We start from the raw sequence: 16,597 nt of genomic DNA, 5'->3' as shown, positions 1-16,597 counted from the left end.
TGACTGCTGGAGGGAAGTAAGAAAGCAGGCTTCACAAACGAGCGAGTTGTTGTTAAAAGACTTTATAGTGACTCTACTGTACAGTGAAGTGGAGGAGTGAGAGCCGAGCTCTATGGTGGACGTTTGCATAAAGAAATTCATGGCAGAGCAGCAACACAACAAATCACAGTTCAAATGTTCTCAAGAAAAGGGCATAACATATGGATTACATCGCAACCAACCACAAGTGAGTGTGTCTGTTTGTGTGGCACTTCTATGTTGTGTTTGTGGTGATGAGGGTCATACATACATTGTGTGTGTTTGTGTAAGTGTTTTTTTTTTCTTCACTAATTGCACTTGAGGGCAAGGGAATGGGAATCACAAGACCAAATGATTCGATTTTCTTAGCCTTTTTTCTTGCATTATTAATGGAAATGTTTCAGCCTTTTCACAACACAAACATAAAAAAAAATTGTTACAAAAATGGTGTTCAAACCAACCAGCCCAGGAAGGACTACAACTCCCATGAGGCTTTGATACAACACGGCTCTCGTATTAATAATACATTTGATGCATTAATTTAGTGTCCCTAAATGTATTGAAATTTATTTTTTTAATGATTCTTCTATCTCATTCAATAATTAATTTCCCAAAAAAATACGCACCCTGAACTAGATTGTAACAAATAACAGATATATTACTCCAGAACGATTTGGTTAGGGTTAGGGTTAATGTGATAGGGCTCAATATGTGGGCGTGTCTGAGCAGGTTGTGTTGAACGACGACAACGGAAGAACAAAAACAAACAAATTAGCTCAAAATACAACATAAAAGAAAAAAGAAAAATACTCTAGGTCATTGAGGCGCAACAAAAGTGAATTCAAAGTCCACAATATACAGCAGATATGTCATTTTGGACAATAAAACATACAAAAAAAGTGATTTATAGCTGCAACGGTGAATAACAACAACAAAAACAACACAAAACGGAGAGATTAGTGCACGTTGTCTAAAAGGAACATTCTGTCATGATGCAGCAGATTTTCAAACCTGAGTGCTGACGAGCAGCGGGTACGAGATGCGGCGGTTAAAACCGGGATTGGGCGTACAATCAAAGCTGAGCTCCGGTGTTTGCATAAAGACCAATCCTGCCGCGTTTACCATACGCGTGCGAAAAGGGGAGGCAGCTTTAAAAAGTTTCACGCACAAATAAAAAAACACGTGAAGAGTGTAATAAGCATGCCAGGCCACTAGTAGGTAGTGGTGTGACCTAACGACACAATATTTGTTCCCAGATGAAAGCTTCTTTTGAATACAGTGGTATCTTGATTTCATATTTAAGTACTTTAACTAACAGTAGTCTGTTTTTTGTTTTTTAAGTTTACTCTAGTGGCAGCATATCTAAAGCTCAATCACAACTCAAACATTAGGCTGCAAAACAAAAATAAATAAATCAAACAAGTGACAGCTCGTACCTGGAAAAACTCAGAAGTTGGGACACTCATAAGTCAAGGTACCACCATATAGGAAAAGCTGAACTGAGATTGAAATTCAATTCATTCCTGCTCTCTTACTCGTCTCACTCACAAAAGGTTTTCAGCATTTTGACAAACCCGCGAACGCATCATTTTCAAAATGAGGCCCGGTTAAAAGGTGTGAAAGTGTCTTTAATCGGTTATGGGTTTTAAATAGTGTCACTAAGCGGGAATGTTGGTGGTTTCGTATGGAGGACCAAAACTGCCCAAATCTAAAATAAATAAATGACTAAATAAATGATTAAAAGTGAAAATAAAAATAGTTATAAAAAAATATAATTAAATAATTAAATAGTAAAAAATATAAATGGAAATAAAATAACTATATATATATATATATATATATATACACATACACACACAAATAATCAAAAATAAAAATAAATACAAAAATAAAAAATGAGATTGAAAAAAATTAAAATAAATGTCGAGGAGAGAGAGAGAGAGAGAGAAGAGAGATTTTTATTTCCATTGATATTTATTTTTTGGGTTTCATTTTTGAATATATATATTTTTTTATACCAGTTTTTATTTTCACTTTGTCATTTATTTATTTATTTATTTAGAATTTTGGCAGTTTTGGTACTCCATAGTTTCGGAGTGTCAAGCTCACGTGGCTATGTGTCTCCTCGGGCTAATACGCGCGCGCTACACTAAAAAAAGTTTGCTCACCCGCATACACACTCGCACACTTACACATGCATGATAACACGAACACACACACATACCAGCAAACACCCGAACATTCACAAACGCAACAACACACTCATACGACCACGCGCGCTACTAGCATACACATGCTAACACAACACACATCACATTTAACACACTCAAACCACCACATATGCCAACATTGACACGCTAGCACATGTGCACTAAACACGTGCTAACATACACACATGAAAATAAAAAGACATGAACATACATACGCCAAGACGCTCACTCACTCACAAACATATGTACTAGCACACTAACATGCTAACACACGCATTTAGCACCGTGGCTCACTAGCGTGACTACAATCGAGGAGTGTGGATGGTGCTTTTTACATTCTGTGCAAAATAAGAATTAGATGATAAGCACGAGTTGTCATCTTACTGGCTTCTTGGGATTATTTACATTTGTGTACCGTCCGGACATTCTACATTTTTAACAAAGCTGCTTGTTGACAATCGTACAGTGAAACATCTGTCTGCTGTTCAAACGTGGAATTAAAAAAAGAAAAACACAAGTCACACATTTGCCACACAGCTACACGTGGAGGCCAAATGGAGTTGAAAAAGTAGCGTCTGATATTACATTCACACATTGTGGTTTGAAAATAAGAAGCCATTTCACATTCGGTTCGTAACAATCAATACATGATCAAATTGTGATCATGAGTGAAAAACGCACTAGCAATCAGTCATTCTAGCTGATCATTTTTTCATAAAATAAAAGTGAGAGAATCTTTTTTACTTTTGCCAGTTTAACTCTTACATGTTTTTAGGTGCACGTTGTGAAGTATAAGATATGCTTTTTCTCCCCATACAGGGCCGCACTGAACAACAACAAAACGGGTACCACATTTGTTACCGTAACGAGCTGACGTACGTGTATCGTGATGTGGTCCTGATGGGTGAACACAGAGCAACTTGGTGAAGATCTGATCGTTTATTTTCTGCTGACCGGTGTGGTGTCATTTCCCATCAAATAGCCAAGCGGATGTCCTGGATTCTTCGGAGCGGATGCCTGCAGGTGGATTTCTTTGATTTTTACCACAAGTGCATGACTCTGGGTAGACTCCTCCGGGGCTATTTCTCCAGGTCGATTTCTCTTGGATGCCCCCCCCCCAAATTGATTCTCATTTAGTACGATTCAGAATCGATTTTAAATGTCCCAAAATCGATTTTATTTGAATTATTTTATACTGTCTTGCCCTTGTTTGTGTGTGCCTTTATTGAGAGCGCTGTTCATGTTGTACACGATTTGGCCACTTAGGGGCAGTGTGGTTCCACACGTTCTGATACACTGTTACGTTGTATCCACATTAGAGAGTAGAAGAGAAGTTAGGGGGTTTTGCAGCGTAGAAAGCGCATATGCCGATGAGTAATGTTAAGACGTTCTCTGTAAACATTCCTGAAGTGTTTTGTATAAATAGCCGTTCTTTTGAGTGATAAGTAGCGCGCTAATTAGCATTAGCGAGTCATACTGGAGTAGATCATGACGATTCTTTGCACGTCTATAATTTGAAGCAGAAATTATTCTGAATCAAAAAATCGATTCTGAATCAAATCGCAGACCCAAAAATCGGAATTGAATCATGAGACAGTCAGAGATTCCCACCCCTAATTCGTCCAGTTGGATTTCAGCAGTTGGGTGTCTCCGGGTGCAAAATTCCGGGTCAGTTTATGCAGGTGGACGATTCCGAATGCCCAAGTCCAGGTCAATTTTTGCAAATCGACTTCTTCTGGTAGATGACTCTCTGTCGATTCCTCCAGGTAGAAATTTCCAGGTGGATTTCTTTTGGTTCACCAGGTAGATTTGTGCACATCAGCCTGGAAGCTGAGCAGACATCCAGATGGATTTATGGATGTCAGAAATAGTTCCAGCAGGTAAGAACACAGTGAGTGAGGATAAGTAAGAAGACTACAAAATAAACACCCGATTGACAGCGTGGCAAAGGAACATAAAAAAAATAAAAAAAACGTGGGGGGGAAAAAGTTTAGAAGAACTTGTCATCGATGCGGAAATGCGGCCGCGTGACGTCATCCGGGTTGATGAAGACCGAGATGGACTTCCCGGGGTTCTCCGTGACCAGTTGCTGGAGCTTCTTAGCCAGGCGGTCGTCCGGCTGATTTTCTCCGCCGGCGTCCGACTGCGGCGAAGGCAGATTGCCGGTGCTGCCGCGCCACTGCAGCTCCACCGTCAGCCTGTTGGCGGCTTTGGCGTGCTCGATGGTGGTGCGCAGGTGCTCGGCCGGGTCGGAGCGCACCGAGGAGAGCTTGCGGGCGTGCAGCACGGCGGTGTCGTCCGACAGGTGCTCCAGCATGTTGCACTGCGGGATGAAGTAGTTGGGGCAGGTTTTGTTGACCAAGCAGTGTTGCAGGTCGTCGATCAGGCCTAACAGGAAGTGGGCGGAGAAGTCGTCCTGCGCCAGGTAGTTGGCGGGCAGCCGGTCGCAGGCCCACAGCATGACGCTGCGCAAGTGGTAGGGGCTCACCGCCTTGGGCCGCGATAGCAGCTTGACGATGATGGCCTTGCATGCCTGGTACGCCTGCATGAGGCCGGGCGAGATGCACTTCTTCAGCTGCACCTCGCTGCGGGCGAACGACAGCCGCCACTCGTTCTCTCGCCGGCCCTTGTGCGAGCAGGCGGGCACCAGGTAGAAGCCGCTGATCACCTCCTCCTCGGTGATCTTGCCGTCCCAGAAGTGGTTCTCCATCAGCCAGCTCTGGGCCACGGCCGGCCAGCCCTTGAAGGACACCACGGGCACGACGTCGTAGAGCATGCGGCTGCTGCCCACGCCGAGAATGACCGACACCACGGTGCCGTTGCGCTCCACCTTCTCCACGCGGGGAACGCCCCTCTGAGGCTTCTTCTGCACCTGTATGGGCAGACGCACCTTGTGACAATTGGAAGTGCATCTCAAATAAAATAAAATAAATACAAATAATAATTAAATTTTACTAAAATCGAATTATGTATTTCAGATTAACATCCCTCAGCAGTTTATTTTGCACCTGTATGGACAGAAATACTAGACAGATGGCAATGCAGAATTTAGAACTTTTAGAGGTCACTATCAAATCATTTTACAATTAGCGATTAATCGACTAGTCGAATTAATTTTAATTTTATATTAAAATCTAATTCAAAAGCATTTCCCCCCTAATTACTGTTTATTAACCAATGATTGGTGTTTATTTCGTACTGCCGATTCTTATAGTGATTAAAAAAGGGAGATATTGATGTTGTTTGATCATTGTTGTCCAAAGTAAAAACGTTTGCAAAAGTCTTATTTTGATTACACACAGAAGAAAAACAGTCTTCTTTCAGTGAACAATTACTGTTGATATGCTGAAATCAGAGGATTTAGACAATTTTAAATTATAAAATGGCTGCACTCGATTGCTCAATTATTAAAATAGTTATCCATTAATTTGATCATCAAAAACTGGTCAATTAATTTTGACAACTCTAAGGTCGAAACTGGTGTGCCTCAGGGGTCAAAGCTTGGCCCTAAATATTTTGTTACATCACTTATTTACAATCAATAGAGAAGCTCAGCACACTTGCTGTTGGCTAGATTATTTTGATAATCAATTAATCATTTAGAGAAGTTGTTTAATTTAAAGTTGCCCAAACTGTTGGAATTTTAGCCTCTCAACGGTAAGTATGGTCAGATTTCTGTTGTCCTCCATTAAAGAAAAATAGCAAACTTATTATCTTTGTGTTGAATCATCTGCTTTTACAATATTATTTTTTCCTATTTTTTGACATGTTAAGGACCAAACCAGTAACTGAATCATAATGAATTTATGTCTTTGCATTTTCATCACTACCTATTTGAAATAATGTCCTGTTTTTGAAAATTAGAATGAAAATTAAAACAATTTTAAAGTGGATAATAATGCATCGATTAATTGAAAAAATAATTGATAGGTTAATCAATTGTTACAATAATCGTTAGTTGCAGCTTGACTATTCACTAACATTGCTATTCAATTTTTATTTTTTTTTTTACTGAGTCCATTTAGCTATATGAAAAAATTATCTGTTTCAAAATTCTCTGTACAATTTCATGCTCTTTCTGTAACACTCCAAGATGCAAAAAGATGACGCAAATTTGAATTATTATTATTCTGTTATGTTACAATAAGACAACAACAGACCTCCAGAAGCACCAGCGAAACGGCCTGGTAGAACCAGTCAGCCACCAGCGTGGGCGAGAAGAAGTAGTTTGCGGCTCCGCTGATGTGCTCCACGACTGTGCAGCAGTCCTTCCACTTGCTGATGGTACCCTCGTCGAAGAGACGCAGGCTGAGCCAGGAGTGTCCCAGGGCCGAGTGCCTCATGTCCAGCGTGACCGGCTGGTTTCGGTCGTGCAGCTTGAGTGCCGGCACCAGCAGCGTGAAGTCCATGTCGTAGTCGGCGCCACGCGCATACATGGTCAGCTCGTCCGGGTCCATGTCCACCACGCCCTCTCGCACGCCGCCCGACAGCAGCAGGTATTCGTTGGCCACGGGCAGCTTCTGGTCCAGTTTTTGGACCATTCCTGGGGGACCAAGTAGGACAAACACAATAAAAGATTGAAGAAAGGAAATGCAGTAAATATTCATTATTCACAAGCCATAGCAATATTCCACAAAATATTTCCACGTCTTTTCCAAAACTTTGTAGAAAATTTTATTTTTCATCTACTTTTCAAGAACCTGGAAAATGCATTTTCAATTAACTTCGACAGGTTTCGACACATTTATATATGTGCGCGTCACTGTTAAGATCTCTATTTTATGTTTGTGTATATGTTTAAGTGTAATTTATGATTGTGTATATTCATGTTTATGTATTTATATATGTGTGTATTGTAGGCTCCGCACCCAGCATGGAGAAGATGAAGTCCTTGGCTGTGTGTATCTCCAGGGCCCGCTGGTCGTCGTACTCGCGCTGGTCGTGCTTGCTGAACTCCTGGATGAGTCTGTTCAGGTCCTCCATGCGGGCCGCCGACCTGAAGTCCAACTCGGGCCCGACGCCACCGCTGCCGTGGGGCAGTCTGCCGGCGGCGGCCATCGTGGGGCTGTTCCCGAGGCTTCCCACCGAGCCGGCACGACTGGAGAGAGCGGGGGCGGCCATGATTTCCTCCTCCACAGCGGTTTCAGCGGTCCTTCACACTTTGCTGCTCCCCGGGATGGTGAGCCGAAACGGGCGTTAACGAACCGAACCGACACCAGCGGACGGCATCCAAAATCACATCCACATCAGATAACACAACAACCGGAAATAAAGACTGCACTTTCGCTAACGGTGCCTTCACAATAAGAGCACTAGCTTCATCGGCAGTGTGTCTACCGTTTTTAAATGTACGCGGTATAACATAAATTAAAACAAGTAATACAAACACATTGATATAACATCGTCGTCCTACTATTTTCACACAACGTATTGAAAACAACCTCTGTAAATATTTTATTGTGAAGGTATTGGCAAGGTACGTTTACCCCTGAGAACACTGGGGTTAGAAGACGCCTTCAGTTAAAAAAAGAAAAGAGAATAAATAAGGTTTTTTTAACCTTCAATTGTGTGCATTACTTGTTTGTACTATTTTGACAATGTCAGGAGTATAAGTAAATAGTTGTCAATAAAATTAATACTCAAAGATACTGTATCTGAAAAATCTTTTGAAGCCCAGTAACTAAGTATTTGTACTTGTGTTTACTTTATTTATTTGTGTATTTTTGTGCGTTTTCCGCATGGTGTCGCTCTACTTGTTCAGTCAACCGCCTTCAGCTTCTCAGGTGGCTCTTGACGGTTGTCCCTGACCCGGAAAGGAACAGTCGCTCCAACATGGCGGCGTGGAGGAGCTACGCTGTCTTGCTCTCCCGGACCGGCGAAGACGTTCTCTGGAGCGTTCGGGGCAGCAGGTGAGAGACATGGCCGAAGGAAGGGAGCCCTGGCCGACTGTAACACAGGCCCGTTGCTCTAAATTAGCAATGTTAGCATCTTAGACACGGGTGCTAGCTAGCCGGCAAAGGGGAGATTGTTTGAGAGGTAGCCGTGTTTGTAAAGTTACTTTGACATTTCTACGTACGGTAGTGTAAATGCCATAGAGTGCGTTTTTTTTTATTCCGCCAGTATTTACAGTTTTAGTGCTGTCCCATTTTTCTACCTATTTTAAGTCGTTCAAACTTCATATTCACCCCAAGTGAACCATTTTCCACCTTACCAAAAATCCTACTTCGCCCATAAAAATTACTTTCAATAAAATGAATGGCGACATTTTCTAAGTTGGGAGCCATTGAACACAAATTCTCAAAATGTCACAATAAAATTACCAAACTAAAAGTAATTTTACATATCGACCTCATCCTTCCAAATTCCACATTCCTTGACAGATTCAAACCATCTATCAATCATGATGAGTTATGTTATGTTGTTCTCCTGTGCCTGTGTCTAGCAGGTGGACTCGCAGCTTCCAGCAGCGTTGCGGCTTCCGCAAAGTCGCCAGGAAGCCTGAAAACAAAAAAGTGGAGGATGAACTTGGACACTTGGACTCATCAGAAGTGGCGTCGCACCGGCAGACGCTCAGCCCTCACTGGGAATCACCTCCACCTCCGTCATCGAGCTCGCCGCGGGCGTTTGGCCGGCTGGTGCGCCCGCTGCTCTTCACTGTAGGGGTATGTGGCGCCATAGACGCATACACAGTGGATATACAGCGATTCTTTGAGAACTGAGCTGTCACTCGGACGCTTATTGTTTTTTCTCGCTTTAACATGCAAGCAAATGTTTGAGATCCAAGCACTGTATGGTGACAATAAATTAAATCAATACACTCACAACAAGCAGCAGTTCGACAGAAACCAATTCTCATTTTGTATTTATTTCTGTCCCGTTCAATCATTGTCTGAAAGCACTTTGGCAACTGTGGCTGTCCTTTGCAGTACATACATGCCTCCAAGCGACACGTGTGCTGACTTCCTGTCAGTTTACAGGCTGCTCCTTCGGCACGGCGGCCATCTGGCAGTACGAGACGCTCAAGTCTCGGGGGCGGAGCTACCTTAACGATATGCGAGCCGATTGGTTGAAGAAGCTGCGGCCGCAGAAGCAAGGGGACAGCCGCAATGAGGTGGGCAGTTTGAGCGACATCTGTGCCCTGCCCACACGTGTTTTGATTTGATCTCTGATTAGTTGCTTGTGTCTCATGTCAACCAGTGGTGGAACAATTTGAGTGTCGGACAGAGGACGGTCACAGGTGAGCGACTGTCCTTTCATTCAGCTGTCTATCTATTCGCTCAACTGTCCGCCCATCCTCTTATCTGTCTATTAGGCATGAGCTAATTTCCAATTTACTGTGGTTTTAAAAAGTCAAAGTTTCAATTATTGCTAAAACTTTCCGTCACCGGTGATGAGTATTTCACTGCAATATGATCCAGAAGCTTTATTTTTCTCTCCTTCTTGGCTGAGCAGAAAGGGGAGGGGCGTTTATTTGCACACAGGTGGGTAGGAGTGGACGGGACGGGGGGATGAAGACGAGAGCAAACATGGATGTCTTTTTGCTTTGTTTAATAAATGTGCATTGTCCTAAAGAAGAAGAAGAAGAAAAAAACATGGTGCTAACGGTTACTAGTTAGCCCCAAGGACAACAATAGCAGCCAATGGTTCTGTTCTAAAAATAGCTCACCAGTAATTGGACACTAGGACTTACTAAGACTAAAAAAAGAATAAGAATGTTTATCTATCTAGCTATCCATCTATCTATCTACGTTTGTCCCTCAGCCATCCTGGCCGCTAACGTCGTCGTGTTTTGCTGCTGGCGAGTTCCGTGGCTTCAACGCTTCATGTTCAAGTACTTCACCGCAGACCCCGCCTCCAGTCAGACAAACATCATTATTGGCATTTTATAATCGCATTCAAATTCATATTCATGTTAATATATCGTGCGTGTGTGTGTGTGTGTTTGACTCCAGAGACGTTGTGCGCTCCCATGTTGCTGTCCACCTTCAGCCATGTGTCCTTCTTCCACATGGCCGCCAACATGTGCGTCCTGTGGAGCTTCTCCACCAGCGCCGTCTGCATGCTGGGAAGGGAGCAGTTTTTGGCCGTCTACATGTCAGCTGGTAATAACGCAACACACACACACACAATGCGCGTGAACATGCACGCTAGTGCTGATCTGGTTGTGTGTGTGTGTGTGTGTGTGTGTGTGCCTAGGGGTGATTTCCACCTTCTTCAGCTATGTGTGCAAAACAGCCACCGGGAGGTTTGGTCCATCTCTGGGAGCGGTGAGCCACGTCCTGTGTCATGAAGCATCATGATCACAAATGCATACAGTATCACATGGTACTGAATATGAAATGTGACATGATGTGTGTGTTTTCAGTCGGGCGCCATCATGGCCATCCTGGCTGCAGTTTGCACCAAAATCCCTGAAGCCAAACTGGCCATCATCTTCCTCCCAATGTTCACATTCAGTGCGGCCAACGTAAGACTGTTTGCCCATTCGCTCATCTGTGCTACCCATTGACTAATCTGTCTGTCCATGCATCCACTCGTCGCAGGCACTGAAGGCGATTATTGCCATGGATACGGCAGGTTTGGTGCTGGGTTGGCGGGTTTTCGACCACGCGGCTCACCTGGGAGGCGCCATGTTTGGCATGTGAGTTGAAAGCGGTTCGTGCTGCAGTACACCTACCCTCCACACGAGGGTGCCGAAAACTAACATCTAATTATGTATATCAGATTGGTTTTGGTCACTGAACAGTCGCGGTTTATTGAATGCCGTTAGAACAGGAAAGTACACAAAGACAATGAGAACAGTCATGCAGGAGCTGCTGTGGTCCACAGCTCACATTCAGACACACGCACACACTTGCCGGCGTCAAGCGCCACCACATCATTCACTTCAGCGCCATCTTGTGATATTGCAGTCCCAAGGAACAATGTTGAGGTGAGTTGAGGGTCTTCATTTAGACAAAAGTAGTTCTTTGTCGCCATCTTGTGGCATCGCAATATCAAGGAACTCTGTTGAGGTGAGTTTAGAAGTGTCATTCAGTCAAAAATGTTTTTTGGAGTCATCTAGTGTACATTTCAGTGCCTACGAACTACGTTGTAGTGAGTTGAGGAGCTTCATTAAAAAAATATATAATATCTAATATATCTCTTGGCAATTATTAACCTTGGTCCTCCAATAGCAGGGTAACATTATATACCATTATTATTCGTTAAGTAATTATTGCATTCTTGTGTATTATGTTATATTTTGTAGTAAAGTAAATAGGCAGAAAACAGTTTAAATATGTTAGGTAGATTCATTAAAAAAAAGTAATAATACTGAACCTTCTAACAAAAACTCAATCACACAATCATTTGTGGGTGAAATATTTCATCAAAGTATCAAATCCTGTTTCCTCCCACAGCTTGTACATCCTCTTCGGACACGAGCTCATTTGGAGAAAACGCAAGCCTTTCGTCAGGTTTTGGCACAAGCTGCGGACTGGCAGTGGTGGCGGAAACGGAGGCAAGGGTGGAGGCTCCGTGTAGGACATTTGAATGGACTCATGGGAACGATTAAGTTCCCCAACTTGATCGATACTTGTTGTAAACTTGCTAAATAGCTGTTGTACCGATCGGCCACTTACGCGTACTTCCCCATGAAGATGTCAGAACTTCTTTCTTATCTTTTCATTGAAGTCCTGAAAATGAGGTTTCTTAACATGATTCGTAAATGTTCATCTTTTTTTTCTTTTCTTGATTGTCTTGCCAAAGTGTAAGCCAAGACACTACAAGATGATTCAAAATTGGTGGGGATTGAGTTGATCAGTAACCAGGTCGAAAATATATTTGGAACAAACCACTTCAAGTCACATGTCAAATTAAATCCTGGGATGGGGGCATTCTAAAAATTTAATTATTTTAATAAATGGCCAAAAACGTGTTTTGCTTAGTTTGTTTACGTTACCAGTCACCACAAAATCATGTTAAGTGAGCAGGCGTGGCACTTTGGCAAGATACTCACTCACCCTATGAGCGACGTTTATAGACTTGTTATTTTATGTATTTATGAAACACCAATAAAGCCACAATTTGGAACCGTTTGGAAAGAAAGGTATCGTTACTATACCAATGTGATCCAGTTTTTATATTGTGAAAGAAATTTGGATATATATATATATTTTTTTAACTTTAGTCCACTCGGGCAGACAGCAGATGAAAAAAGTGCCCTGCAAACTCCACACTTTTATCTGGTAAATATGATCAAATTTATTTGTATAATGTATTTATTATATACAAGCCACTTCTGGAATTTACACTCATATTGGGTAAAAAACAATAACAAAAACAGAAAAATAACATGCTTGAAAATGTCTTTTTTTTTCTTTTCTTTTTTTTACATCACAAATCAGCATTAAATCAGTTAACATGTCCAGTAAACTTTGGAGTCAGTAGGCCCAAAGTCATTTTGAAGTCTTATTTTGGATAGAGTTCACTTTGACTGACAGCTGATGACCTGCAAACAAAATCTGTTTGACAGTCTGAAGTCCACAAACTGTCTCTCTCACATACACAAGGTGTTTGTTTTTTTAAATAAAATTTGTAAAAAAAAAAAAATAATTCAACTTGGCAAATGAGCTGTCGTTCCAAGTCATCATTTATTTGAATTCCCCTTACGTGACCAAAAACTGTTAATGATATTTGTTTGAGCCCGTTGCAGAGTTTTAAGGTGAAACTGCGATTTTGGCGGGTAAACACTAACGTGTGTTCTGGAGGGTCGGCTTTTCGCAGAGTTCGTTGACCCGAAACGCGGCTCAGAGCCTCAAGGCCTCACCAGCCAGCCGTCACATCACACAGGCCACCTGAAAGCACCGCAGACGAGGATAATAAACCACAACTCATCGCACTCAGCCTCCAGACTTGAGCGGTAAGAACTCAACCATTTGGGTCACTTTATTATTTTCTAAGTCAGAACTGAATCGGTTTACTTTTATCTGGAAGCCAAGGCAACCAGACACTGAAATTTGTGTCGTGTTTGTGGACGCAGCGCATCATGTCGATGGGCCTGCAGATTTGCGGCCTTGTAGCGGGCGTGCTGGCATGGTGTCTTGAGTCCAGCTGCACGTCGTCGCAGTTGTGGAAGGTTCGGAGTCAGGCGGAGTCTCTGAGTAGCAGCCAGTGGCAGTTTGAGGGCCTGTGGATGAGCTGCGCGGCCACCTCGCTGGGAACGCTGCAGTGCCACAAGTTCAAGACGCTGCTCGGCCTGCCAGGTCAGTTGGCCAACATCAGAAACTCCAGGATGTACACAGCGTTGCCACACTTACCTTGAGAAAGTAATTAAGCTACTTTATTGATTATTTTGTTTTAAAAGTAGCTTATAGATACTTTACTGATTTCTTGGTTTTAAAAGAAACAGTTACTTTACTGATTACTTGATTTTAAAATTAATTTCAGTTACTTTACTAATTACCTGATTTTAAAAGTAACTTAGTTACTTTACTCATTACTTGATTTTGAAAGTAAATTAGGTACTTTGCTGATTACTGGATTTTAAGAGTAATTTAGTTACTTTACCGATTACTTGATTTTAAAAGTAAATTAGTTACTTTGCCGATCACTTGATTTTAAAAGTATCTTAGTTGCTTTACTCATTACTTGAATTTGAAAGTAAATTAGGTACTTTGCTGATTACTTGATTTTGAAAGTAACTCTCTTAGATTACAAGTTACTTTTAGCAGATGTCGACAACTCAACTTAACATAAAACTGGCAGCTGTTTTTGCCAATACTTTATTGGAAGTCAATTTTTAACTGTAATGTTTAATTATAAAGTTGTAGGTTTAAAAAAGAAAAGAAAAAAGAAGGAAAATAAAGACAACCTTTTAGGTCTTACATAAGTAATTGTTGTTTTTTTAAGAGTCCTTCTGAATTTCAATGAACATAAATACATTTTAAAAATTTCCATTGATCCATTCTCTGAACTGCTCATCCTCGTATAATATTAAATAATTGCAGTCTTTTTGGAGCTGGCATATAATTGTTAATACTATAATGGTAAAACGTAACATTTATAATTTACGTTGTTTATTAATATACTGTAACTACACTTTTTACTTCCTCCACATGTGTCCGCGTGTATATCCGACGTGACAGTATGTCCACGTGCATCTGACACTACAACGTGTTAACATGTACATGGATGTTTTTAACATGTAGATCATGTGTCTACGAGAGTGTGCCCACACGTGTATGTTTTGTCAGTGTACGTGCAGGTGTGTCGCGCTCTGATGATGTCATCTCTGGTGGTGGGCCTGGCCTCCATCATCGTGTCCATTTTGGGTCTGAAATGCAGCAAAGTGGGCGGAGACTCCGAACAAGTGAAAGGACAATTTCTCCTGAGTGGAGGCATCATGTTAATCCTGTCAGGTGAATGGACGCTCGGGACAAACATCGGCACGCAATTTCGACGACGACCAGCAAATGACAACATGTCGGTCTTTCTGCCTGACTGTCATCCTACATGTCTGTTCTTTCTTTTTTTTTGTCTGTCTATTCAGGCATGTCCACCCTGATTGCAGTGTCTTGGTATGCTGGCAGAGTGATCCATGACTTCTACAATCCTTTGTACAATGGAGTCAGGTGACGATGATGATGATGATGATCATCATAATTAAGTTAATCATGATTATGACGACGATGATGATGATGACGACGATGATGACGACGACGACGATGATGATGATGATGATGACGATGATGATGACGATGATGACGATGATGATGATGACGACGATGATGACGATGATGATGATGATGATGATGACGACGACGATGATGATGATGATGACGACGACGATGATGACGATGATGATGATGATGATGATGACATGCGTGTGTTACAGGTTCGAGCTGGGCACAGGTCTGTATCTGGGCTGGGCAGCCTCCGGTCTGGCGTTGCTGGGAGGCGCAATGCTGTGTTTCTCCTACAGGAGGAGCTCTTCCTCCTCCTCATACTTCCCACCTGCACGGTATGCAGCAAATCCATCCTGCAGTACACATTTCTGCACATAGGGGGCGCTGCCAGGCTGCTCATTCTTTTTGTGCTTTCATGCATTTGTACTTGTGATTTGACTTCATGTGATGACGTCATTTGGCCCAACAGAGATTTTTCGCACAACTACTCCAAAAGCAGTCAAGGTCATAACATGAACATCTATAGAGCAGCACACGCTTCAGACGGCATCGGCAGCAGTAGCAGCAGCGCCAAAGCTTACGTGTGAGCCGGTCCCTGAACGCACCATCGCAGTTCCACGAGGAATCGTCACGTTTGAGCATGCATGTTTTTGTAACCATTTTATTATTTGACTTTTCTATCACGTTTGTCATAATTTAGATGAGGATCACATACCTTTATTTGTGTAAATAAAAATGATGACTTACAACTTTATTGAATTTTATCTCATGATCTGTTTGGTATTAACTCATTCACTGCCATTGACGGCTATAGACGTCATAGATTCATTTGAATTATTTCTATTTAACTTTTTTTTCTACTTTTGTTAACAAGAGTATGACAACCTAGATTTTTTTTTGTACCTTTAGAGCAGATGTAAAATTTGTGATTAATCGTGAGTTAACTAGTGAAGTCATGCAATTAATTACAATTTTAAAAATGTATTGCCTGACGCCCCTAATTTTTCAAAAATATTTTCTTTAAAATATAAAATAAAATAATTTTAAATAATTTAATTTTTTTTATATATTTTTTTTTAAGACAAGATTATTAAAAATTAGGGGCCTCGGGCGATTACAATTTTTAATCGTAATTAATCGCATGACTTCACTAGTTACCTCACGATTAATCACAATTTGTATATCTGTTCTAATACAATAAAAAGATTCTAGGTTTTCATACTCTTAACAAAAGTGGAAAAAATGTTAAACTAATAGAAATACTTAAAATGAATTGTTGACGTCTATAGCCGTCAATGGCAGTGAATGAGTTAATGATGTTTAATGTTCATTTTATATTAAAGATGTGTTGTGGTAACCTGTGTTATTGGTCAAAGCCATGGTTAGGTTGTTTGTATTATGATTTCCATTCAGTTTGGGGGTCTGCAATTATGGTTTCAAGCCTGTGAAATACGGACTTCAAGTCAGACACAAACCTATCACAGCATCTCGTAGCAACCCCCAGGGATGCCCCAATCATGACATGACATCATTGTTTTGTCTATTTCCAGCTCACTCCTTACTGTATATGCATCCCGTTTATTTATAGACACACTTGTGTGTGTGTGTTATTGTGTGTGTGCGTGTGTTTTTGAGTGTGTCCGTGTGTCAACAGTGGAGGAAGAGGAAAGCATGACCATTTCCTGTTGCAGCTAGAAAATA

The 16,597-nt window shown here is 41.6% G+C and overlaps 3 protein-coding genes across 3 annotated transcripts; 2 read left to right on the top strand and 1 right to left on the bottom strand.

The window, feature by feature from the left end:
* Nucleotides 1-42: 42 nt before the first annotated feature.
* Nucleotides 43-7,495, bottom strand: unm_sa32065 (un-named sa32065). The gene is made up of 3 exons (XM_086081490.1): nt 7,097-7,495; nt 6,389-6,771; nt 43-5,100 (listed from the first exon to the last, which is right to left on the bottom strand). The coding sequence occupies exons 1-3, from the start codon at nt 7,347-7,349 to the stop codon at nt 4,219-4,221; spliced, it is 1,518 nt and encodes a 505-aa protein (XP_085937616.1). The 5' UTR covers nt 7,350-7,495; the 3' UTR covers nt 43-4,218.
* Nucleotides 7,496-7,999: 504 nt separating this feature from the next.
* On the top strand, nt 8,000-12,307 carry parlb (presenilin associated, rhomboid-like b). The gene is made up of 10 exons (XM_086081243.1): nt 8,000-8,137; nt 8,671-8,890; nt 9,199-9,339; nt 9,426-9,465; nt 9,990-10,085; nt 10,181-10,330; nt 10,425-10,495; nt 10,594-10,695; nt 10,772-10,869; nt 11,630-12,307. Exons 1-10 carry the CDS (start codon nt 8,061-8,063, stop codon nt 11,751-11,753), a joined length of 1,119 nt encoding a protein of 372 aa, XP_085937369.1. The 5' UTR covers nt 8,000-8,060; the 3' UTR covers nt 11,754-12,307.
* Nucleotides 12,308-12,937: 630 nt separating this feature from the next.
* Nucleotides 12,938-15,650, top strand: LOC147171481 (claudin-7-like). Its single transcript, XM_086081244.1, has 6 exons — nt 12,938-13,131; nt 13,252-13,474; nt 14,465-14,629; nt 14,761-14,842; nt 15,106-15,231; nt 15,366-15,650. The coding sequence occupies exons 2-6, from the start codon at nt 13,258-13,260 to the stop codon at nt 15,481-15,483; spliced, it is 708 nt and encodes a 235-aa protein (XP_085937370.1). The 5' UTR covers nt 12,938-13,131; nt 13,252-13,257; the 3' UTR covers nt 15,484-15,650.
* Nucleotides 15,651-16,597: the final 947 nt, after the last annotated feature.

This window comes from Leptonotus elevatus, chromosome 7 (assembly GCF_054856555.1).
Source record: "Leptonotus elevatus isolate MCC_2025b chromosome 7, RoL_Lele_1.0, whole genome shotgun sequence".
NCBI lineage: Eukaryota > Metazoa > Chordata > Actinopteri > Syngnathiformes > Syngnathidae > Leptonotus > Leptonotus elevatus.
This window is presented reverse-complemented; position numbering and strand designations above follow the sequence as displayed.

What these genes read in the sequence shown, in the direction of transcription:
- unm_sa32065 (XM_086081490.1), bottom strand. Translation starts at nt 7,349, where the DNA reads ATGGCCGCCCCCGCTCTCTCCAGTCGTGCCGGCTCGGTGGGAAGCCTC. An exon ending in CTTCATCTTCTCCATGCTGG is followed by an intron (nt 6,772 to 7,096) that starts GTGCGGAGCCTA and finishes TTGGTCCCCCAG; the next exon opens with GAATGGTCCAAAAACTGGAC. An exon ending in TTTCGCTGGTGCTTCTGGAG is followed by an intron (nt 5,101 to 6,388) that starts GTCTGTTGTTGT and finishes CTGCCCATACAG; the next exon opens with GTGCAGAAGAAGCCTCAGAG.
- parlb (XM_086081243.1), top strand. Translation starts at nt 8,061, where the DNA reads ATGGCGGCGTGGAGGAGCTACGCTGTCTTGCTCTCCCGGACCGGCGAA. An exon ending in GGCCGTCTACATGTCAGCTG is followed by an intron (nt 10,331 to 10,424) that starts GTAATAACGCAA and finishes GTGTGTGCCTAG; the next exon opens with GGGTGATTTCCACCTTCTTC. An exon ending in TCACATTCAGTGCGGCCAAC is followed by an intron (nt 10,696 to 10,771) that starts GTAAGACTGTTT and finishes CACTCGTCGCAG; the next exon opens with GCACTGAAGGCGATTATTGC.
- LOC147171481 (XM_086081244.1), top strand. Translation starts at nt 13,258, where the DNA reads ATGTCGATGGGCCTGCAGATTTGCGGCCTTGTAGCGGGCGTGCTGGCA. An exon ending in GACGCTGCTCGGCCTGCCAG is followed by an intron (nt 13,475 to 14,464) that starts GTCAGTTGGCCA and finishes ATGTTTTGTCAG; the next exon opens with TGTACGTGCAGGTGTGTCGC. An exon ending in CATCATGTTAATCCTGTCAG is followed by an intron (nt 14,630 to 14,760) that starts GTGAATGGACGC and finishes CTGTCTATTCAG; the next exon opens with GCATGTCCACCCTGATTGCA.